This window comes from Pleurodeles waltl, chromosome 3_2, assembly GCF_031143425.1.
Source record: "Pleurodeles waltl isolate 20211129_DDA chromosome 3_2, aPleWal1.hap1.20221129, whole genome shotgun sequence".
In the NCBI taxonomy this organism is placed as follows: Eukaryota; Metazoa; Chordata; class Amphibia; order Caudata; family Salamandridae; genus Pleurodeles; species Pleurodeles waltl.
In genome coordinates, this window is record NC_090441.1 from 4323433 (window position 1) to 4347940 (window position 24508).

General features: G+C 43.4%; 1 protein-coding gene across 4 annotated transcripts in view; it reads left to right on the forward strand.

The window, feature by feature from the left end:
* GGNBP2 (gametogenetin binding protein 2) overlaps positions 1–24508 on the forward strand; it is a 389041-nt gene that overhangs the window by 66805 nt on the left and 297728 nt on the right. For all 4 annotated transcript variants that reach the window (XM_069226555.1, XM_069226553.1, XM_069226554.1 and 1 more), the window contains exons 3-4: positions 14280–14533; positions 16408–16506. In XM_069226555.1, the coding sequence (XP_069082656.1) occupies positions 14280–14533; positions 16408–16506 (353 nt within the window). The remainder of the gene's footprint in view (positions 1–14279; positions 14534–16407; positions 16507–24508) is intronic.

Consider the following 24508-nt stretch of genomic DNA (forward strand, 5'->3'; position numbering starts at 1 on the left):
CAGGGGTGCTCAAACTATTTGGCATTGGATGCTTGCCTGGGGAATTTCGTCTGGCTGCAATACACTGTTGGGGCACAAAACCCAAAGCAGACAAATTGAGCAGCCATTTGTTGGAAGAACACAGAATGGGTCTTAAATAACATAATGCTGTAGGCTGTCATTTCTTGCTGAGGTTCTCCTTAAATGGGCTTGCTTGCCTCAGAAAGAAACATAAAATGTCTTGCTTGTGCCTTCAGGTTTCCAAAACTCTGGGTTTGGGGAGTTGGACACTTTCTTTTGTGCTTTTCCTCCAGTTCTATTGCTCCTGAGGGCAAGCACAAAGTTCAGGCATAGCAACACAAAGATGATTCTCATTGCTATGAATTTGCCTTGCTAGTGGTTGTGTTAGCCGGATCTTCTAGAGATGTCTCTTCGGCCACATAAGAGACTACTGATGAGGCCAATCCTGCTCTCTAGAATGTTGAGTGGAATCGTCAATCTCAGCCATCCATTGGTGAACCTGACCACCCTTACTCAAGAAGTCTTGCAATAAGCACACCTAAGATTGCTGTAGGACTGCTTGACCATGCTGAAGGAGGCAAACGTCCTTCCAAGATATTCATATTAATTTAAATGGAGAGATTCTACCAGTAAGGGATGATATTGCTGTATCTTCTTTATCTGACAAAATCTGGTGTACAGTTTTCTTCCATTAAAGTGCATTTGGCTGCAATCACTGCTTACTATCAATCTCATTCTCTGCCATCTTTCTTCACTATCCCAGTGATTAAGGATTTGTGGATTCGCTTCTCCAGTTTGGAGACCTTCTCACTGGGAACTGAATGTGATACTCTCTAATTTCAGGGTTACTCTGAGCCTATGCATGAAGCTAATTTGCAACATCTGTCCTGAAAGGCCGCCCTCTGAGTGTCTGTTACCTCTGCAGGTAGATTGAGTGAGGAGTGAGATTTAGTTTGAGTGCACTGAAGAACCTCACAAGGTTTTCTGTTAGAACAAATTATCATAAACAACTTGCCCTTCTTTTCTTCTGAAGCAGTGTCTGATTTTGTTATTAAATTGCTTGCCTGCATTTTTCCTGAACCCTTTGACCCTGGCAGAGAATTTGTACTCCCTGTCAGAAGGGATTTACATTTCTATTTGAATAAGACCACGTGTGCAAGGTCAAGATATTCTTTGTGAATTGTAATGTTAGGACAGGTCCAGTTTACTCTGAATAAAGCATAGCCTGATGGATTCTTTCTTAAATGCTTACCTGTCATGAGAAGGCCAGTGAACTCACTCACTTGGGAAGCTCAGTGCTCATTCCATGAGGCAAAAACACCAACTGCTACTGTATTGCGAAATGTCCCCATCCCTGATATTTGTGGGACTGCTACTTATAGATGCTTGTTAAAATTAGCTTTAAACCACCTGTAAGAAAAAAAGAGGATGCCTGCAAATGTTACTGTTTTGCCCTCAACAGTAAGTGTTTTTCATGATAAAGGTACCTAGTAATCCTTTTGGCCAGTGTTCTACTGTAGGAAGTTGGCTCTGTATGCACTATTTCAAAGTAAGGAATAGTATGCACAGAGTCCAAGGGTTCCCCTTAGAGGTAAGATAGTGGCAAAAAGAGATAATTCTAATGCTCTATTTTGTGGGAGTGTGGTCGAGCAGTAGGCTTATCAAAGGAGTAGTGTTAAGCATTTGTTGTACATACACACAGGCAATAAATGAGGAACACACACTCAGAGACAATTCCAAGATAATAGGTTTTTGTATAGAAAAATATATTTTCTTAGTTTATTTTAGGAACCACAGGTTCAAATTCTACATGTAATATCTCATTTGAAAGGTATTGCAGGTAAGTACTTTAGGAACTTTGAATAATCACAATAGCATATATACTTTTTACATAAAACACATATAGCTATTTTAAAAGTTGACACAGTGCAATTTTCACAGTTCCTGGGGGAGGTAAGTTAATGTTAGTTCTTGCAGGTAAGTAAACCACCTACGGGGTTCAAATTGGGGTCCAAGGTAGCCCACCGTTGGGGGTTCAGAGCAACCCCAAAGTTACCACACCAGCAGCTCAGGGCCGGTCAGGTGCAGAGTTCAAAGTGGTGCCCAAAACGCATAGGCTTCAATGGAGGAGGGGGTGCCCTGGTTCCAGTCTGCCAGTAAGTACCTGCGTCTTCGGAGGGCAGACCAGGGGGGTTTTGTAGGGCACCGGGGGGGACACAAGTCAGCACAGAAAGTACACCCTCAGCAGCACGGGGGCGGCCGGGTGCAGTATGCAAACACGCGTCAGGTTTTCAATAGGTTTCAATGGGAGACCAAGGGGTCTCTTCAGCGATGCAGGCAAGTGGGGGCTCCTCGGGGTAGCCACCACCTGGGCAAGGGAGAGGGCCTCCTGGGGGTCACTCCTGCACTGGAGTTCCGATCCTTCAGGTCCTGGGGGCTGCGGGTGCAGGGTCTTTTCCAGGCGTCGGGATTTTAGAGTCAGGCAGTCGCGGTCAGGGGGAGCCTCTGGGTTCCCTCTGCAGGCGTCGCTGTGGGGGCTCAGGGGGGACAACTTTGGTTACTCACAGTCTCGGAGTTGCCGGGGGGTCCTCCCTGTAGCGTTGTTTCTCCACCAGTCGGGGTCGCCGGGTGCAGTGTTGCAAGTCTCACGCTTCTGGCGGGGATTGCAGGGGTCTTTAAAGCTGCTCCTCTGGAAACAAAGTTGCAGTCTTTGTTGAACAGGGCCGCTGTTCTCGGGAGTTTCTTGGTCTTTTTAGAGCAGGGCAGTCCTCCGAGGATTCAGAGGTTGCTGGTCCTGGGGAAAGCGTCGCTGGAGCAGTTTTCTTCCGAAGGGGGGAGACAGGCCGGTAGGGCTGGGGCCAAAGCAGTTGGTGTCTCCGTCTTCTCTGCAGGGATTTTCAGCTCAGCAGTCCTCTTCTTCTTAAGTTGCAGGAATCTGATTTCCTAGGTTCAGGGGAGCCCCTAAATACAGGATTTAGGGGTGTGTTTAGGTCAGGGAGGACAGTAGCCAATGGTTACTAGCCCTGAGGGTGGCTACACCCTCTTTGTGCCTCCTCCCAAGGGGAGGGGATCACATTCCTATCCCTATTGGGGGGGATCCTCCATCTGCAAGATGGAGGATTCCTAAAAGTCAGAGCCACTTCAGGTCAGGTTGCCTTAGGGGCTGTCCTGACTGGTCAGTGGCTCCTCCTTGTTTTTCTCATTATCTCCTCCGGCCTTGCCGCCAAAAGTGGGGCCGTGGCCGGAGGGGGCGGGCAACTCCACTAGCTGGAATGCCCTGTGGTGCTGGAACAAAGGGGGTGAGCCTTTGAGGCTCACCGCCAGGTGTTACAGCTCCTGCAAGGGGGAGGTGATAAGCATCTCCACCCAGTGCAGGCTTTGTTACTAGCCACAGAGTGACAAAGGCACTCTCCCCATGTAGCCAGCAACATGTCTCGGGTGTGGCAGGCTGCTGGAACCAGTCAGCCTACACAGGTAGTTGGTTAAGGTTTCAGGGGGCACCTCTAAGGTGCCCTCTGGGGTGTATTTTACAATAGAATGTACACTGGCATCAGTGTGCATTTATTGTGCTGCGAAGTTTGATACCAAACGTCCCAGTTTTCAGTGTAGCCATTATGGTGCTGTGGAGTTCGTGTTTGACAGACTCCCAGACCATATACTCTTATGGCTACCCTGCACTTACAATGTCTAAGGTTTTGCTTAGACACTTGGCTTAGACACTGTAGGGGCACAGTGCTCATGCACTGGTGCCCTCACCTATGGTATAGTGCACCCTGCCTTAGGGCTGTAAGGCCTGCTAGAGGGGTGACTTATCTATACTGCATAGGCAGTGTGTGGTTGGCATGGCACCCTGAGGGGGGTGCCATGTCGACTTACTCGTTTTGTCCTCACCAGCACACACAAGCTGGCAAGCAGTGTGTCTGTGCTGAGTGAGGGGTCCCCAGGGTGGCATAAGACATGCTGCAGCCCTTAGAGACCTTCCCTGGCATCAGGGCCCTTGGTACCAGGGGTACCAGTTACAAGGGACTTACCTGGATGCCAGGGTATGCCAATTGTGAAAACTAAAGTACAGGTTAGGTAAAGAACACTGGTGCTGGGGCCTGGTTAGCAGGCCTCAGCACACTTTCAATTCAAAACATAACATCAGCAAAGGCAAAAAGTCAGGGGGTAACCATGCCAAGGAGGCATTTCCTTACCCCCCCCCCCCCCCAACCCCCCCCCCCCCCCCCCCCCCAACATGAAAGAGGATGAGACTAACCTTTCCCAAGAGAGTCTTCATTTTCTAAGTGGAAGAACCTGGAAAGGCCATCTGCATTGGCATGGGTAGTCCCAGGTCTGTGTTCCACAATAAAGTCTATTCCCTGTAGGGAGATGGACAACCTCAACAGTTTTGGATTTTCACCTTTCATTTGCATCAGCCATCTGAGAGGTCTGTGGTCAGTTTGAACTACAAAGTGAGTACCAAAGAGGTATGGTCTCAGCTTCTTCAGGGACCAAACCACAGCAAAGGCCTCCCTCTCAATGGCACTCCAACGCTGCTCCCTAGGCAGTAACCTCCTGCTAATGAAAGCAACAGGCTGGTCAAGGCCATCATCATTTGTTTGGGACAAAACTGCCCCTATCCCATGTTCAGAGGCATCTGTCTGCACAATGAACTGCTTGGAGTAATCTGCAGCTTTTAGAACTGGTGCTGTGCACATTGCTTGTTTCAGGGTGTCAAAGGCCTGTTGGCATTCTACCATCCAGTTTACCTTCTTGGGCATTTTCTTGGAGGTGAGTTCTGTGAGGGCTGTCACTATGGATCCATATCCCTTCACAAACCTCCTATAGTACCCAGTCAAGTCAAGGAATGCCCTGACTTGAGTCTGGGTTTTTGGATCTGCCCAGTCCAGAATAGTCTGGATCTTAGGCTGGAGTGGCTGAACTTGGCCTCCACCTACAAGGTGTCCCAAGTAAACCACAGTTCCCTGCCCTATCTGGCATTTGGATGCCTTGATAGAGAGGCCTGCTGATTGCAGAGCCTTCTTCAGGTGGACCAGGTGATCCTGCCAGTTGGAGCTAAAGACAGCAATATCATCAAGATAAGCTGCACTTAAGGACTCCAAACCAGCAAGGACTTGATTCACCAACCTTTGGAAGGTGGCAGGGGCATTCTTTAAACCAAAGGGCATAACAGTAAACTGATAATGCCCATCAGGTGTGTAGAATGCTGTCTTTTCTTTTGCTCCAGGTGCCATTTTGATTTGCCAGTACCCTGCTGTTCAGTCAAAGGTACTTAAGAATTTGGCAGCACCTAATTTGTCTATCAGTTCATCAGCCCTAGGAATGGGATGGGCATGTGTCTTGGTGACAGAATTAAGTCCTCTGTAGTCCACACAAAACCTTATTTCTCTCTTTCCATCTTTGGTGTGAGGTTTGGGGACTAAGACCACTGGGCTAGCCCAGGGGCTGTCAGAGTGCTCAATGACTCCCATTTCTAGCATCTTGTGGACTTCCACTTTGATGTTTTCCTTAACTCGGTCAGACTGTCTGAAAATTTTGTTTTTGACAGGCATGCTGTCTCCTGTGTCCACATCATAGGTACACAGGTGTGTCTGATAAGGTGTTAGGGAAAAGAGCTCAGCAAACTGTTGCAGGACCTTCCTACAATCAGATTGCTGTTGGCCAGAGAGGGTGTCTGAATAGATCACTCCATCTACTGAACCATCTTTAGGGTTTGATGAGAGGAGATCAAGGAGAGGTTCACTCTCAGCTTCCTTATCTTCATCTGTTACCATCAACAGATTCACATCAGCCCTATCATCGAAGAGCTTTAGGCGGTTCACATGGATCACCCTCTAGGGGCTCCTGCTAGTGCCTAGGTCCACCAGGTAGGTGACCTGACTCTTCTTCTCTAGCACTGCGTAAGGGCCACTCCATCTGTCCTGAAGTGCCCTGGGAGCCATAGGCTCCAGAACCCAGACTTTCTGCCCTGGTTGAAATTCAACCATTGCAGCCTTTTGGTCATACCAAAACTTCTGGAGCTGTTGGCTGGCCTCAAGGTTTTTACTTGCCTTTTCCATGTACTCTGCCATCCTTGAACGAAGGCCAAGTACATAGTCCACTATGTCTTGTTTAGGCTCATGAAGAGGTCTCTCCCAGCCTTCTTTCACAAGAGCTAGTGGTCCCCTTACAGGGTGGCCAAACAGAAGTTCAAAGGGTGAGAACCCTACTCCCTTCTGAGGCACCTCTCTGTAAGCGAAAAGCAGACATGGCAAGAGGACATCCCATCTCCTTTTGAGTTTTTCTGGGAGCCCCATGATCATGCCCTTTATTGTCTTGTTGAATCTCTCAACAAGGCCATTAGTTTGTGGATGATAGGGTGTAGTGAATTTATAAGTCACTCCACACTCATTCCACATGTGTTTCAGGTATGCTGACATGAAGTTGGTACCTCTGTCAGACACCACCTCCTTAGGGAAGCCCACTCTGGTAAAGATACCAATGAGGGCCTTGGCTACTGCAGGGACAGTAGTCGACCTAAGGGGAATAGCTTCAGGATACCTAGTAGCATGATCCACTACTACCAGGATGTACATATTTCCTGAGGCTGTGGGAGGTTCAAGTGGACCCACTATGTCCACACCCACTCTTTCAAAAGGGGACCCCCACCACTGGAAGTGGAATGAGGGGGGCCTTTGGATGTCCACCTGTCTTACCACTGGCTTGACAGGTGGTACAGGAGACACAAAACTCCTTAACTTTCTGGGACATGTTGGGCCAGTAGAAGTGGTTGACTAGTCTCTCCCACGTCTTGGTTTGTCCCAAATGCTCAGCAAGGGGAATATCATGGGCTAAGGTCAGTATGAACTCTCTGAACTCCTGAGGCACTACCACTCTCCTAGTGGCACCAGGTTTGGGATCTCTTGCCTCAGTGTACAGGAGTCCATCTTCCCAATAGACCCTATGTGTTCCAGTTTTCTGGCCATTGGACTCTTCAGCAGCTTGCTGCCTAAGGCCTTCAAGAGAGGGACAGGTTTCTTGCCCCTTACACAACTGTTCCCTTGAGGGTCCCCCTGGGCCCAAGAGCTCAACCTGATAAGGTTCCAACTCCATGGGCTCAGTTCCCTCAGAGGGCAGAACTTCTTCCTGAGAAGAGAGGTTCTCTTTTTGTTCTTGTGTTGCAGCTGGTTTCCCAGCTGTCTTTCCTTTCCTCTTGGTAGGCTGGGCCCTTTTTCCAGACTCCAGCTCTTCTTTTTCACCCTGAGCCTTGCACTGTGCCCTTGTCTTGACCCACACCAGTTCAGGGATACCCAGCATGGCTGCATGGGTTTTCAGTTCTACCTCAGCCCATGCTGAGGACTCCAGGTCGTTTCCAAGCAAACAGTCTACTGGGATATTTGAGGAGACCACCACCTGTTTCAGGCCATTGACCCCTCCCCACTCTAACGTTACCATAGCCATGGGATGTACTTTAGTTTGATTGTCAGCATTGGTGACTGGATAAGTTTGTCCAGGCAGGTATTGACCAGGGGAAACTAGTTTTTCTGTCACCATGGTGACACTGGCACCTGTATCCCTCAGGCCTTCTACACTTGTCCCATTAATTAAGAGCTGCTGCCTGTATTTTTGCATGTTAGGAGGCCAGGCAGCCAGTGTGGCTAAATCCACCCCACCCTCAGAGACTAATGTAGCTTCAGTGTGACACCTGATTTGCTCTGGGCACACTTTTGATCCCACTTGGAGACTAGCCATTCCATTGTTAGCTGGAGTGGAGGTAGAAGTGGTACTTTTCTTGGGACAGGCCTTGTCTCCAGTTTGGTGTCCAGGCTGATTACAGCTACGACACCAGGCCTTTTTGGGATCAAAGTTTTTACCCTTGTACCCAAAATAGTTTTGTGAAGAGGCTCTGGGCCCACCCTCCTGTGCAGGCTTTTGGGGGCCTGAAGAAGACTCTTTACTATTTTTGTTTTTGGATGTCTCAACACCTTTCCCCTGGGGAGGCTTTGTGACCCCTTTCTTTTGGTCACCCCCTGTGGAAGTCTTGGTCACCCTAGTTTTGACCCAATGCTACGCCTTCTTTCCCAATTCTTGGGGAGAAATTGGTCCTAGGTCTACCAGATGCTGATGCAGTTTATCATTGAAACAATTACTCAACAGATGTTCTTTCACAAATAAATTGTACAGCCCATCATAATCATTTACACCACTGCCTTGAATCCAACCATCCAGTGTTTTCACTGAGTAGTCTACAAAATCAACCCAGGTCTGACTCGAGGATTTTTGAGCACCCCTGAATCTAATCCTATACTCCTCAGTGGAGAATCCAAAGCCCTCAATCAGGGTTTCCTTCATGAGGTCATAAGATTCTGCATCTTTTGCAGAGAGTGTGAGGAGTCTATCCCTACACTTTCCAGTGAACATTTCCCAAAGGAGAGCACCCCAGTGAGATCTGTTTACTTTTCTGGTTACACAAGCCCTCTCAAAAGCTGTGGACCATTTGGTGATGTCATCACCATCTTCATATTTAGTTACAATCCCTTTAGGGATTTTTAACATGTCAGGAGAATCTCTGACCGTAGTTATGTTGCTGCCACCATTGATGGGTCCTAGGCCCATCTCTTGTCTTTCCCTTTCTATGGCTAGGATCTGTCTTTCCAAAGCCAATCTTTTGGCCATCCTGGCTAACTGGATGTCCTCTTCACTGGGGTTATCCTCCGTGATTTCAGAGATGTTGGTCCCTCCTGTGAGGGAAACAGCATCTCTGACTAGTATATTTGGAGACAGGGCTGGAGTGGCCCTGTTCTCCCTAAGTAGGACTGGAAGGTGGGAATTTTCCTCCAAGTCACTATCTTCATCCTCTGTGTTGCCATCTTCAGAGGGGTTTGCTTTCTCAAACTCTGCCAAAAGCTCCTGGAGCTGTAGTTTGGAAGGTCTTGAGCCCATTGTGATTTTCTTTATTTTGCAGAGTGACCTTAGCTCCCTCATCTTAAGATGGAGGTAAGGTGTGAGGTCGAGTTTCTCCACATTCATCTCTGCACTAGACATTATGTTTCTAAAAGTTGGAATACTTTTTAAGAATCTAAAACTAGTTCTAGGTTCGAATTCAAACTTTTCACAAACTTTTAAACTCTAAAAGAAATGCTAACAGGGACTAACACAAGGCCCTAGCAGGACTTTTAAGAATTTAGAAAAATAGTTCAAATTGCAAAAATCAATTTCTAATGACAATTTTTTTAATTTGTCGTGTGATCAGGTATTGGCTGAGTAGTCCAGCAAATGCAAAGTCTTGTACCCCACCGCTGCCACCAATGTAGGATGTTGGCTCTGTATGCACTATTTCAAAGTAAGGAATAGTATGCACAGAGTCCAAGGGTTCCCCTTAGAGGTACGATAGTGGCAAAAAGAGATAATTCTAATGCTCTATTTTGTGGTAGTGTGGTCGAGCAGTAGGCTTATCAAAGGAGTAGTGTAAAGCATTTGTTGTACATACACACAGGCAATAAATGAGGAACACACACTCAAAGACAATTCCAGGCCAATAGGTTTTTGTATAGAAAAATATATTTTCTTAGTTTATTTTAGGAACCCCAGGTTCAAATTCTACATGTAATATCTCATTTGAAAGGTATTGCAGGTAAGTACTTTAGGAACTTTGAATAATCACAATAGCATATATACTTATTACATAAAACACATATAGCTATTTTAAAAGTGGACACTTAGTGCAATTTTCACAGTTCCTGGGGAGGTAAGTTAATGTTAGTTCTTGCAGGTAAGTAAACCACCTACGGGGTTCAAATTGGGGTCCAAGGTAGCCCACCATTGGGGGTTCAGAGCAACCCCAAAGTTACCACACCAGCAGCTCAGGGCCGGTCAGGTGCAGAGTTCAAAGTGGTGCCCAAAACGCATAGGCTTCAATGGAGGAGGGGGTGCCCTGGTTCCAGTCTGCCAGTAAGTACCCGCGTCTTCGGAGGGCAGACCAGGGGGGTTTTGTAGGGCACCGGGGGGGACACAAGTCAGCACAGAAAGTACACCCTCAGCAGCACGGGGGCGGCCGGGTGCAGTGTGCAAACGCGTCGGGTTTTCAATAGGTTTCAATGGGAGACCAAGGGGTCTCTTCAGCGATGCAGGCAAGGGGGGATCCTCTGGGTAGCCACCACCTGGGCAAGGGAGAGGGCCTCCTGGGGGTCACTCCTGCACTGGAGTTCCGATCCTTCAGGTCCTGGGGGCTGCGGGTGCAGGGTCTTTTCCAGGCGTCGGGATCTGAGAGTCAGGCAGTCGCGGTCAGGGGGAGCCTCTGGATTCCCTCTGCAGGCCTCGCTGTGGGGCTCAGGGGGGACAACTTTGGTTACTCACAGTCTCGGAGTTGCCGGGGGGTCCTCCCTGTAGCGTTGTTTCTCCACCAGTCGAGTCGGGGTCACCGGGTGCAGTGTTGCAAGTCTCACGGTTCTGGCGGGGATTGCAGGGGTCTTTAAAGCTGCTCCTCTGGAAACAAAGTTGCAGTCTTTGTTGAACAGGGCCGCTGTTCTCAGGAGTTTCTTGGTCTTTTTAGAGCAGGGCAGTCCTCTGAGGATTCAGAGGTCGCTGGTCCTGGGGAAAGCGTCGCTGGAGCAGTTTTCTTCGGAAGGGGGGAGACAGGCCGGTAGGGCTGGGGCCAAAGCAGTTGGTGTCTCCGTCTTCTCTGCAGGGATTTTCAGCTCAGCAGTCCTCTTCTTCTTAAGTTGCAGGAATCTGATTTCCTAGGTTCAGGGGAGCCCCTAAATACAGGATTTAGGGGTGTGTTTAGGTCAGGGAGGACAGTAGCCAATGGTTACTAGCCCTGAGGGTGGCTACACCCTCTTTGTGCCTCCTCCCAAGGGGAGGGGATCACATTCCTATCCCTATTGGGGGGGATCCTCCATCTGCAAGATGGAGGATTCCTAAAAGTCAGAGTCACTTCAGGTCAGGTTGCCTTAGGGGCTGTCCTGACTGGTCAGTGACTCCTCCTTGTTTTTCTCATTATCTCCTCCGGCCTTGCCGCCAAAAGTGGGGCCGTGGCCGGAGGGGGCGGGCAACTCCACTAGCTGGAATGCCCTGTGGTGCTGGAACAAAGGGGGTGAGCCTTTGAGGCTCACCGCCAGGTGTTACAGCTCCTGCAAGGGGGAGGTGATAAGCATCTCCACCCAGTGCAGGCTTTGTTACTAGCCACAGAGTGACAAAGGCACTCTCCCCATGTAGCCAGCAACATGTCTCGGGTGTGGCAGGCTGCTGGAACCAGTCAGCCTACACAGGTAGTTGGTTAAGGTATCAGGGGGCACCTCTAAGGTGCCCTCTGGGGTGTATTTTACAATAAAATGTACACTGGCATCAGTGTGCATTTATTGTGCTGCGAAGTTTGATACCAAACTTCCCAGTTTTCAGTGTAGCCATTATGGTGCTGTGGAGTTCGTTTTTGACAGACTCCCAGACCATATACTCTTATGGCTACCCTGCACTTACAATGTCTAAGGTTTGGCTTAGACACTGTAGGGGCACAGTGCTCCTGCACTGGTGCCCTCACCTATGGTATAGTGCACCCTGCCTTAGGGCTGTAAGGCCTGCTAGAGGGGTGACTTATCTATACTGCATAGGCAGTGTGAGGTTGGCATGGCACCCTGAGGGGGTGGCATGTCGACTTACTCGTTTTGTCCTCACCAGCACACACAAGCTGTGGCAAGCAGTGTGTCTGTGCTGAGTGAGGGGTCCCCAGGGTGGCATAATATATGCTGCAGCCCTTAGAAACCTTCCCTGGCATCAGGGCCCTTGGTACCAGGGGTAGAAGTTACAAGGGACTTACCTGGATGCCAGGGTATGCCAATTGTGAAAACAAAAGTACAGGTTAGGGAAAGAACACTGGTGCTGGGGCCTGGTTAGCAGGCCTCCGCACACTTTCAATTCAAAACATAGCATCAGCAAAGGCAAAAAGTCAGGGGGTAACCATGCCAAGGAGGCATTTCCTTACATCTACCCTATAAAAAAAATGTAAATGACCAATTAATTGTAAGTAGCAGCCATTTTTGTCAACCCTAATCAATATTGTTTGAACCCTAACTGCAGGAGTAATACTTTAGTGGGCCAGGCTTCTTTTTGGAACTCGTTTGCTTAAGTGATAAAATCTGTGGCTATGGTTGTGTTAACTAAATACTATATTATGCCTTGTAGTACATCCAAGTGAAATCCAAAGGAAAAGACACTTATGAACTAAATTCTTTAGAATGTGTATTCCACCTGAATTCATATAAGCCCCACTCTGCCTCCTTTGTTTTTAGTCAGTGGTTTAGAACATTTTGTAAACTGTCTTCCTTTCTGCTTAAAAAAAGAAAAAAATACACACCTGCATGCCACCGTCTGACCTTGATAGGATAATGCAACTGTCAAGTTTATTAAAGGGTGCCAATCCACCTATATTTGGTTAGTATACATCAGCACACATACACCATTAATAGGTTCTTGGCACTAAGGTGAGGAAACGTTTTTTTTAGATGCTGAGAACAAAAGATTCTGAAAAGCAGAGTTTTACAAGACGCAAAAAGCAAGCAATGAGAAAATAGACTAAGGGCCTGATTTAGATATTGGCGGAGGGGTTACTCCATCACAACGGTGATGGACATCCCATCAGCCAAAATCTAAATATTATAGGATTTTCCCCTAAACTGTGAGTGGCAATGTATTTAATAGTTTGGGAGCCCCTATGTTGAAGCTGCACACACAGCTTTTTTGAACCTTGAGAAGGACTGAGTTATCGGAGCATAAAAACCAAGATAGCTGTTAGCATTCTAGCTTGGCAGGAGAGAGACCAAAAAGAACTTGTGTACAAATTACTACAAAGAAATCCTGTCCTCAGTAGGAAGTCAGTGAATTTAATGATTTAATAAAGTATTGCCATGGGAAAAGTGAGGTTCATAAAAAAACATGTGAGCAGCCTGGTTCTGAATGACATGAAGCCAGTCGGATAAATATTTAGGAATCCCTAGGGAATTTGCGTAATTGGGGCAGGACACTGTAATTGCCGACATGGCCAATCTCTTCACTATCTTCATTCAGATATGGCATCACTTTGCAAAGATGACTTTGAAAGGATACCACTGAAGGAACTTGAGTAGTATGAGCCAGATTACCAAATAATTAGACTCTCCGGTTCAGATCTTAGGAACCCATAGAAGGACAGCTGTGTCATTTCTTGAGGCCAGTTTTGATCTACTCCAGTGGTTACCAACCTGTGGTCCTGGGGCACCTGGGGGTCCGTGAAGCCGCCTCAAGGGGTCCGTTACGGCTTAGTTTATTAAATAATAACAGATTAGGTCCCCAGCTTTCGGTAATGACTTGGTGGGGGGGGGGGAGGGGCTGTCCCTGGGTTCCAATAATAATTTATGTGGGGGTCCCCGGGTTCCAGTAATGATAAAATGGTGGTCCACAGAAGGCAAAATGTTGGGAACCATTGATCTACCCCAAATAAATCCACTTTGCCCACCATATAATGCCAATGTTCTACCAGCCATCCTTTTTCCTCTACCAAGTAGTCCTACTGAGTTTCAAAATTTGTGTCTATAACATTGTATGTCAGTTTTCTCACAGCCTATCCGGGTGAAGTAAGTTAAACGTAGAACATAAGTCCAATAACATCCCATTCACTAGCAGGTAGTTTCTTGTGAAAAAATTATTTTTGTCGACATTAAAAACGGATATTTTATGGAATCAAAGAGCAACCCCTTTGGCTGATAAGGAGGGTACAAACATGGCAATGGCGCTTGTGGTGTTTCTCTGAATGCTTTTCTTAGGCTTAGGCACAAGTGGACAGGGTGCAATTCCTTTAAGATCAGAGATATTTAGGCTGATGGTTTCAAAACTTGCTAATTTGGAGAACCCACACGTGCAACTCCCATTGCTTGGGATTTCTCTTCAGGTAAACTATGTACTTACTAATAGGCACAGTAGGTTTCCAGTAATAATATAGATTGAACACCTTAAAGGTGTCTGTGTGGTTGTTTAGACAGAGTAAACATATGAACTTTGTAATGGCTTTGCAACATATGCCGTATGCACATTCTTTTAACCAATTTTTTTTAACTTCCACTTGTGTCTATGAAAAATCGGTATACCTAATGCATAGTCTCACATTTTATGATATTATGATATTGCCACAAATGCAATGATTCGGTAGTAGCCGAGAGCATTCGTGGAGGCAAATTTGTAACTTTTCTGCTCTGCTTTCGATGATGATGCCTTCCAGCCACTTTTAGCTTATGATTTTGTTGAATTGTTTTTCCTTCTCCTTACAGCGGCATAGTATGCTGAAACAGCAGGATATCAGCATTGCCATGATGGTAACCACACGGGAAATTTTCAGTGCACTTTCTCAGCTTGTTCCTTGTGTTGGCTGTCGCCGTAGCATTGAGCGCCTTTTTTCACAGCTGGTAGAGTCTGGAAATCCAGCATTAGAACCCCTCACTATTGGACCCAAAGGAGTCCTTTCAGTCACGCGGAATTGTATGACTGATGCAAAAAAGCTTTACACTTTATTTTATGTGCATGGGTAAGTAGAGTTTACTTTTCTTCTATATTTGCTATTCTTGATTTGCAGTTACTAGTTGTGAGTAAGCTAGCAACTTTATTAATACAGGCCTCGAAAAATCTACTTGCCCACTAGCTATGGCGAATTATATTTATTTGATCAAGCTGTTTTTAGGACCAACCCACCCCTTCTGTCCAAGTTGACAAAGAACAGATGTCCTGTTCAGTGAGAAAGTGAAGGAGCAATACAAACTCCTTTAAATCTTATCTTGTCACATTTGCTCTGTTTTCAGAGACGGAGGTTAAAAGTCAGTTTGTCTTACAATTAATTTTCCTTCTGAGAAGAGTTCCAGGATTTTGTAAAATAAAATCTGACCTGCTGTAAAAATAGTTATTTAAATGTTGTGTGTTGGGAAAAGCCCAACACCCTACAGTTAGAGGTATAACAAAAGACCTATGCACCCTGTTCTGTGCAGGGGGGCCCCCTCAAGTTTAATTACACCACTGCCTACAGTCTCTCATTCCCTTTTAAGGCAACTGCACAGACATTTCAAAATATATTTTAGTAGTTGTGAAAGCCCATTTTTGTACTTCTGTGCGATGACATTAAAAAAAAAAAAAAAAAAAGGATAAGAACAAATTTGAACACTTTAGAGATGTGCAAAGGATAAATATGTTTTCTGAAACCCAGTTTTCACAGATAATTGTTAATACTCTATATCAGTGTTTCCCAACCTTTTGATTTCTGTGAACTCTCACTTTAACATTAATGGAACCCAGGGACCCCCACTGAATCATCATCGGAATCCGGGGACCCCCACCTGAGTCATTACTGGAAGCTGGAGACCTAATTTGTCAATATTTGTTAATATTGTTTAATTTTCTAGGCTTTTGCAGACCCCCTGAGAAGGCTTCTCGGACCCCAGGGGTCCCCGGACCACAGGTTGGGAACCACTGCTTTATATAGGTTTATAAGTAAAGCTGCAAGTTAGTGAAGGTTTATGGACCTTTGCTACCACTTAATGTTTTAGTGATATATTTATTAAAAATATTTATTAAAAGTGAGTGTTTGAACATAAACTGTGAAACACCCCTTCCCCGATGACAGCGCTAAAGCAAGTCTTGGATCATGTGTCCCTTATATGTGGGCTAGATTCTTATTATACATGGAGCAAACATTTAGTCTATTTTATCAAACAAAAGAGGTTTTTATGTACAACAGAAATGCTGAGCTTACATATTTGAACGTGCACTTGTAAGAATGAAGTAAAAGGTGACTCTAAACTTAAATATTTGCCTAGGATCACACAATTTGAGACTCGTTGACGGTTCAAGTACATTACAGTTAGGTTGAGTAGATTATTCAAGTTACACGACCTGCAGGTCTAGTAAGATTTTTATAATTTTTCAGGCCCTGTAATAACTGGGTACCGGGTATATATGATGACCAGAAGCCTATTGGTTAAACAACTCTAACTGCTTTTTGATGCCCTTTACCTTCTTTTGACCCTTGACTCCCAATAACAAGGTGATTTTCTAAATATAATTGTAGGAGCTGAGCACCAATCATCATTTTTGTGACATCCATATCGGTCAGAACCTGAAGTGGAACGAAAATCTTACAGATGCTTATTTCAATTAAGTTTACACCAACCTCTAAAAAAAAAAAAAAAAAATGAGGCCTCCAAATGTGACTATTTTGCATAAACCATTAGTTGTTTTTTCATTATAAAGGAGAATAGTCATTCTTTTGCCCAGTTTCTGGACTCTAGAAAGTTAAAAACAGTTGAAGTAGCAGCCACGTTTGTCAAAGTGATGTGAAACTCTGAATGCACTTCAAAATATAGACATTTAAAAAATAATTGTTTACATTTTTGATATTTTTTATTGTTAAAGGTCCAAATTAAATGGTATGATAGAGGCAATTCCGAAAAGCAAGAAAAATAAGAGATGTCAGTTACACTCTTTAGATACACACAAACCTAAGCCTTTGGGGTAAGTTTCTGTCCTTAATTGACGTGTATGTGTTTTCATGAATTCTCTCTGCAATTTGGGAAATATGTTGTCACCTTTTTGTGGTTGGGGAGGACAGGTTGTGAACGTGCAAACTTGTACTTACTCCTATCCTTTTCATATGCGCTTTATAAATATTCCAGATGTCTGTGAATTAAAATGTGCTGAAGTGCAAGTAGGAAGTTGGTACATTCTGTTTTGCATAAATATATTTATGTATCTGCTTTTGATTGAGGCACTTTTGGAGAAGACACGAAAATAGTGGTTTAGTTTAATCATCAGTGAGCTTAGTAAGCAACTGACCCGAAAATGCAAAACTTGAATGCCTAAAACACAGGGCCCATTTTCAGTTGGTTATATTGTGCATTTGCTGTGTTTCCAACCAGAATATCATGACATTTTATCTTTCCGCAGAGGTAAAGGCTCAAAGCCAGAGTGAACTTTAGACTAGTATAATGTCAGCCTTATTTTTAAAGTGCATGTACTCCGAAGATTAACTGCACCACCTAGACAATAAACATCAAAACTGAACTGAACAGTCACAAACAATATAACCAGAATGCAACTAATTTCCTGAATCTTATCACAAACAATATACTGTGATTGTAAGTAATTTCATGATTCTTGGCAGACACTCTTGGATAAGTTCTAAACTTTGCCCACAGCTACCAGGAAAGCTATGTGTCCTTAAGAAGCAATGGTTTTATGATAACTAATTAACCTCTTGAACAATACTCATTTTGGAAGGACAGCCGGCATAGTGAACCCAGCAGAAGTATGGTCCTGTTCTTTGCCTTATTCTGTCTTTTTAAAAACTCTTTCCTCATTCTTTTTTGTATTGAATCAAGTTGTTAAACCCATTTGCAGAGAATCGGTGCTAATCGGGATTCTGCACAGTACCATCATATGAGAACAGGCGCTGGAGACTGAAGTGACCTGTTGTGCACAAGACAGACTGTGGTCAAGTTGTAGCCCCCAATTACATACCATTCCTTGTTCTTCATTTCTCCACTGGCTTGTCACCATCTTGCGTTAGTAAAACTAATGTGCAGGCCTGGTGTTTTTCATCAAGGCTCAATTGACATACATTGCACTATATATTTTCTTCCCTTTAAACAGCTATTTGCTGAGTTGAATGGATTGCTCTCTGGTTTTCACTGTCCGTTCATTCCCAACAGATTTGAGTGTACATAAGCCCGGAAGGTCTGCTCCTGGAATTTTAACATGTCCTTCAGTCCAATATGTGCCCTGTGCTTACAGTCTTCATTTCCTCTGATATACCTTCCACTTCCTTCTAGGGGTGTGTGCTCATTTTGAAATGTAGATTGTCATGATGTAACAATGTGTTTGGTTGTGTCACTGCTTTGATGGTGATGCATCAGACCACTATTCATCTAAGTACTTGGTAAAAGTCTTTATAAAATAAAAATAAATCTCTTCCCAGGACTTCAGAGTCTCTCTTTAAAATGTGAACATTGCTGTTTACAGACAGGAAACGTAGCCTTTCTGTCTTTCTGTTTTTGAAGTAATTAAAACAATCCTGACTTAGTGTCAGTAAGCAGCTATAAAACAGTCCCACATGCAGCCACATTAAATGACTGATTGATATTTTATTCTTGGTATGCGTGTTTACTGTACATCAATAGTTGCACACTACACAAAAACAGCACATTTAGAACTTTTCTAAATGTTTGCGTGGCTCTCTAAATATTTACTAATTTTTTAAAATATTTTTTGTAAATATGAATTCTACAGGTGTATGTTGTCATTTGTCAGATTGTCTTAGTGTTGTAAAAGGCTACGGGCAGATTCCCTATGATGCCCTCTAGAAAAAGGTGGGATTGGATTACTTTAAAATTAGACTTAATCCAATTTTTTACTTACATTTAATCATGTCTTCTAAACTCTGCATCTAGACTTTAGCCTTGACTTGGTAATTTTGTGAAATTGTGAAGACCTTGAGCTCTTGGTGTTTTGGATCTGGAATAAGAAGCCTCCTACATTTCAAACTACATCAGAATAAAGGAACTTGTGCTGTATTCATTTGATTTTATGCCAGTAAGACAAAGCAGAATGCAGATCTGCTGTAAATCTGGATCTCCCAGCATGGCATCTCTCAGCCTGTTTGACAGAAACCGCAAAAGAATCTGTAATCAAACTTCTAGGAATTTTCTTGACTTGTGTCTGGCTTAGGGCAACATTTTTCATTTAGTAGGCTTCTTTCATATTCGAACCTGGAAGAAGGCAAAAAAAGGTTATTTACCTTTAATCCTGGATATCTCTTCCAGGGAAATCCTCATCAATGTTCTTACATTGTATTGTTCTACCATTTGCCATATCCTAGAGCACTTTAAAGTGTGTTCCAAAGAGGCTATGAATAATGTCTCTGTACAATCGATGCAAAGTTACTAGATGAATGGCGAGAGCACATTACGGATGCTCCATGAAGTTGAGAAACCTGGATTGGGGAGGGAAAAAGCAAAATGCAACTACGGATAACAAAGATTGATGATATACTGTATAGTGAAGGGTGAGAAGACCTAAAAAGCCTGCTGGCTACAATATTTAAAAATATGTAGAGAATCACAAAAGGAGAAAGGAGTACTCGGAAATTTGAATGTGATAGGCTGGATTACCAGTATGAGTGACCCTTTAGATGTGCTAAACAAATATGAACCACTCCGAGCAAAATAAAAATTGGTAGGGCTTTCAGCAGTAATACAAAGGGGAGTGAAATTGAAGCAAGCTCAGACCCAGGGTAATCTGCTGATGAAAGGCTGAATTGTTTTTTAGTTTTGTTAGACGAGATGAGACTGTTCTGTATTATAATAATAAAGCAAGGAGGAAGAAATAAATGGGGCAACAGAGGAAGAGGCAATGTAGGATGAAGAGGGGAATGCTGACGAAGGAGTCATTCAGAAGTCTAAATGGCAGTACAGTATGCAAGACAATAACTAGTAATGAATATTTCATCTACAGCGTTGAAACCTACTCAGGAACAAGTACTTCATTGTGGTTTAAGAGTCTGCCCAATCTATGCTCCTGTCTTTGTCAACCTAAAGATTGGACTGTATAAGATGCAAATGTTTCTGCAGTATGATTTTTATGGTCAACAACAACCCTGTCTCTGGGTCTACATGAGTGTATATCCCTGTTCATGGCAGCTGACATCACAGAGCTAATGATGATTGAAACCCTAATGAATGAGAAGAAGGAGACTGCACCAGGAGTAAAAAAGCTTTAATGAATTGAGGATTTTTAATGAAAACAAATGTGGCCCACAATTGGGCCAGATTTGTGCACAGCTGGGTGAATCCATGGATCCATCCATGCATAGGATGAAAAAAAAAGATAATTTGGCAATTTTTGTCCACGACCCTCTGTGTTCTATGGGGTCAGGACACCTGTATTGTGACCCTTTGTGTTCTTTCTCTCTTCTTTTCCCACCCCGAGCTGATGCGGCAAACTAAATGGTGGCCGCAACTTCTGTCAGATTGCAGCCAGCCAATCAGATTCTTCTTGTGGCGCGTGGATCCACAGATCGATTTGCAGAGGATCTGCGTACCTATATATGTATATTTTATGGCCTTAAATTACTCAAACTACTGAACGGATTTACACCAAATCTCCAAAAACTTGTTCTGCACAACAGAATCTACGATTATGCTAACTTTGGTGTAATTTTGCTCAGTGGTTTGGGCTATAAGTGTCTCTCATTGTCCAATGGAAAAATGAATGGGGAAAACCGTGTTTTGGGACACATTTACCCCCCCCCCTTTTCTTTTTCTCGGGCCCCTTCTCTGATCCTGGGGAAAAGCAAGGCCCCAATTGACTGGCCACAACCTGATAGAATTATTAACAACATTTGTGTGGAAAAAAAACATAGAAATTTACTGGGGAAAAAAGAAAGGTTACAGGGATGTTATAGTTAGGTAGACATTGTCCCCATACAAAACTATAGATAATCTGTAGTTCTAGTTATACTTATCTGAAGAAAATATAACTTGTGCCGGAAATTAACTTTGGGCAACTAATTATAGTATTTGAACTTTAGTAAAACTATAAGTATAACTGAATTTCTGTGGTTTTGTATGGGTAAAATATCAACCTAACTGTAACGCCCCTGTATAAATGGGGAAGAATCCTCTCTTAAAGAATACATAGGGAAGCTAAATACCAATAATATCAAGTTTACCTGTAGTTGGAGCCAGATCAACACTGATTCCTTAGATGTCACCTTGTATGTGAAGGCAGCAACCAGTAGCTCCATATTGCACGCTAACTGGCCACCGTAAAGCGCTAAAAATGAGTATCCTATATTGCCATCTGCTGAAGGCTTGCAAGATTTGCTCCTTGGAAAGTAACTTTGAACTAGAAGCTGCATTGTTGATCAAAAGATTGAACTGTTGAGAGGTTAGACTCGAGCAGTGTTACGAGATGATTAATAAACTTTTTTTTAAAGAAACACAGAATAATTAATGTATAAGCCTTGAGGTGGTATGTTGGGTAAACATAATTAAAAAGTTCATTTGGTTTACTAATGTCGCAACTTTGGTTTAACTGCATTCTGTTATTGAAATGAAAATTAAATGTTACCATTGTAACTTTTTGACAGGCTGGTAAAACAGTTTGTTCTCTATTTAGGAACACTTTGCTACTAAAAAGGATTGTGGATAAGTACATATCTACATGTATTTATATATTTTTTGTAAAGTACTCTGGGATCCCACACATGGGCGGAATAGTTAATTGCCTATGACTATTGATGAGGGTCCTCTGGAAGACAACCAAACATTTCAGGTTACATATTGCATGTCGTCAAGGACAAAAGGGTGTCTTATGCTAGAAAGTACCATTACAAATGAATGCTATATTTACTCTGTTTGTACATATTTTAAGCCTTCGTTTTCAGCATTGTATAAACCTGGCAATGTCAGATCTTATGTTTAAATCAGTGTATGTTCACAGTCTAGCATTAGAAAGATTTTGAAGAGGTCTTTAAGGATTGCAGAGAGTTGGGTCCAGTTTATTCTGTTTCACAGTACTCCTGGTATGTTAAGATAGATGATAAACATCAAAATTGCCTTTGGTAAGCTAGACTGAACATAGTTTTGTCCTCACCTGTACTGTAACACGTTTTAATTTCTGCATCACCTTAGTTCGGTTGAATAGAATTGCTATCCCTAATACCAAAACAGCCAACTTTTCCACTGTTGTGATGCATTCTGGGGGTCTGAGTGTGCCCTTTCTCTTGCACCCTATAGTAAGATTCCAAGTTTAGGTTAGTACTCCCAGGGTGAGATGACATTTAATCCATTTTGCCCTACAAGTCTTGGCGAATAGATGTAAACTCTTGACCTTCAGTCATTTAGCAGGATATAATGGAGAATGTGAATATTGTCTCCCTGTATCTTTTTAAAAAGTGGATTTGAATTAAAATGTAATACTTTAAACATGTCTGAGAAGCTTATTTTAGTTCTCTCTCTCAAAACAGAAACTGGAAATTGGGCATATAGCCATTACCATTTCAAATTGAGAATTCTGACTGTGCAGTTTGAATGAACAAGTTCCAGTGTCCCAAGACTAATTGCAGTGTCTGCTAGATCACAAACATCCCTGAAACCACTTTTGCCTTTTTAGGTTTATTTAAGCCGATAATTTGCTCCACTTGATGTTCAGAGACACTACATGTGTTGTATGTTCCTTTTATTAAGGAAGGAAGCATATTTTTAACCCCATTTCTATTTTTTCCTTTCAAGAATAGTCACTCTTTGGCTGGTCTCTCAGATGTTATACTGGCTCTTTTTTTTTTTTTTTAAAGTATCCTTTATTTGGTAGTAAAACTTCCATGGAGGATGTACACATAGTTTTGTATGAACTTGAATGAGCATTGAGGATTGGAATATCTGTCAGAAGATTCTAGAACCACTTAAAAAGATTTCATTCTAGGGCTCAGCTGGAATTTCTTGTTCGGCCAGAACCCTCCCCTAACTGTTCAAGTCAAGTAAAGGGGACAGGGTAGGCAGATTTCTCTACTAAGAAACTTGTTGAATCTAGTTCAGAGCAGCTTTAGAGGACCCTGAGAAAATCTATGCCTTTGACAACTTTGTTGCTCAACCTGACCTGGTGGATGTTCTGATATCTCAAGCCACTGAGATTTCCTGCCCTTTTGAGAACATCTACTTGGGTAGTACAGCTGAGAGTCTCAAAAGAGAAGTGCCTTTCTTTGGTAATGTTAAAACTACAGATTGATGATGAGATTGGCTTATATGTTGACAGTTCCAAATTTGGAGAAGTTGGTATCAAAGAGAAAGTGGATGGTTACATCTTCATAAGGGCACAGGAAATTGCTCAGAGAAACCCAAGATGCCGGGACCCTGTCTTTTCTCGAAGAAAACTCACTTCTTACACCTGCACTGCTCGCTCCACAGATTTTGATGGTTGATCAGAGAAAGTCTCCACAATGCTGATTTCCTAGAGATGGATCTACCTCCAGAGGGAAGGGGGAACTCTCCCATCCCACTGCCATATTTCCATTTCAGGTCTAGGTAACATCCTGAGCATGGCATGCTTGATGAAAACATTCTGCAGAATTGTGTGATTAACGTGTCCTGTGCTCAGTCTGGACTCTGTACCATCAAATATGTCTGTGGACCGCATATACTTTCCGTGCAGTTGCTAAGAGACAAAAGTAATACCTCTATTGATTCTTGTGTGCTCCACTGTATGCCGACCTCTTATTTTTAAATGTTACCAAAACCAGGAATAGTCTCTAAGAAAGATCTCTTCACTCCAACTGACCAGCTTAGTGGTGGATCTGTTGCCATAGAGATATTCATCATGGGTCAAAATACACTATAAAAAAAAATGTGGGCCTTTGATTCTCTAAATTTAGTCTTTTCGGTCCACTTTCAGTGGAGAGGTCCAGAAAATAAAGATGGAAAACTGAAGGTAATCAGAGTAGAAAAAGTAGTATTCCCCAGATAAGTTACAATGCTATGGCAGAGTCTTCCCCCCAGTAACCAGATCAAGTATTCTACTCGTTTGAGGCAGTAAGAATCCTCATCATGCTATCTCTGTGAATGATCCAATATGGTGTGTAATTTATAATAAATAAATTACTAAGTGCAGGAACCAACACTTTTTCCTAGGCACAGGCTTTGATTGCCAAAGTTGCAGAGCAACGGTGCTGCTGGTCTTGATTTTTAAGACCAGCATGCATGCATCTTTCTTTCACCATCTTACACATCCTGTTCCTTTATTTCACTTTTGCAGAATCTCTTTCGTTTGTGCTTTGTCCCTTTGGCATGTTCCTACTCTTCTTTTCCCACTTTTCTTTTTTTTTCTGTCTTCTGAGTCAAAATCTGGTGATGAAATTAAGTTCTTGTTCCTAAAAATGAGTTCTGGTGCCATCTATCTGCATATATTAAGCACTGGCCAAATGTCATTCACAGCCTCACCATGGCTTCAAGTGAAAATGGAATAGTGACATTAAATGAATCCTATCACTAAAACAGCAGCATACTTTCAGTACTAGTGGGCCCTATACAAAATGTACCTGTACTGGAACCAGCCATCTTAGAAATGGTGCCACGTTTTGATCCACATTAGGTCAGGTATTGTTCCTTTTCACACCTAATTCAGCAGGAAAATCTTGTGCTGTCAGTGTTGGCATGAGCATTAATGTTTCATTTGATAAATGTTCTTAAAATAAAGGTTGTGACTGAGCTCACCATAGGTGACTGTCCCACAAACGTTATAGGCAATATAGCCTCATACCACACTAATTATGAAGAATTTCTAAATTGTATAGATATTCAGGTTGTAAACTTTGGCAGAAAATAGGAAACAGTATAAATGCAGAGCACATTCCCTATGATTCAGAAGAATGTGTTTCTACTTACAGGAACTTATCTGAAGAGGCTGCATTGATAATCATGCCCCCAGACCCACTGAAAAACATCATAAATATTTTTTTAGAATC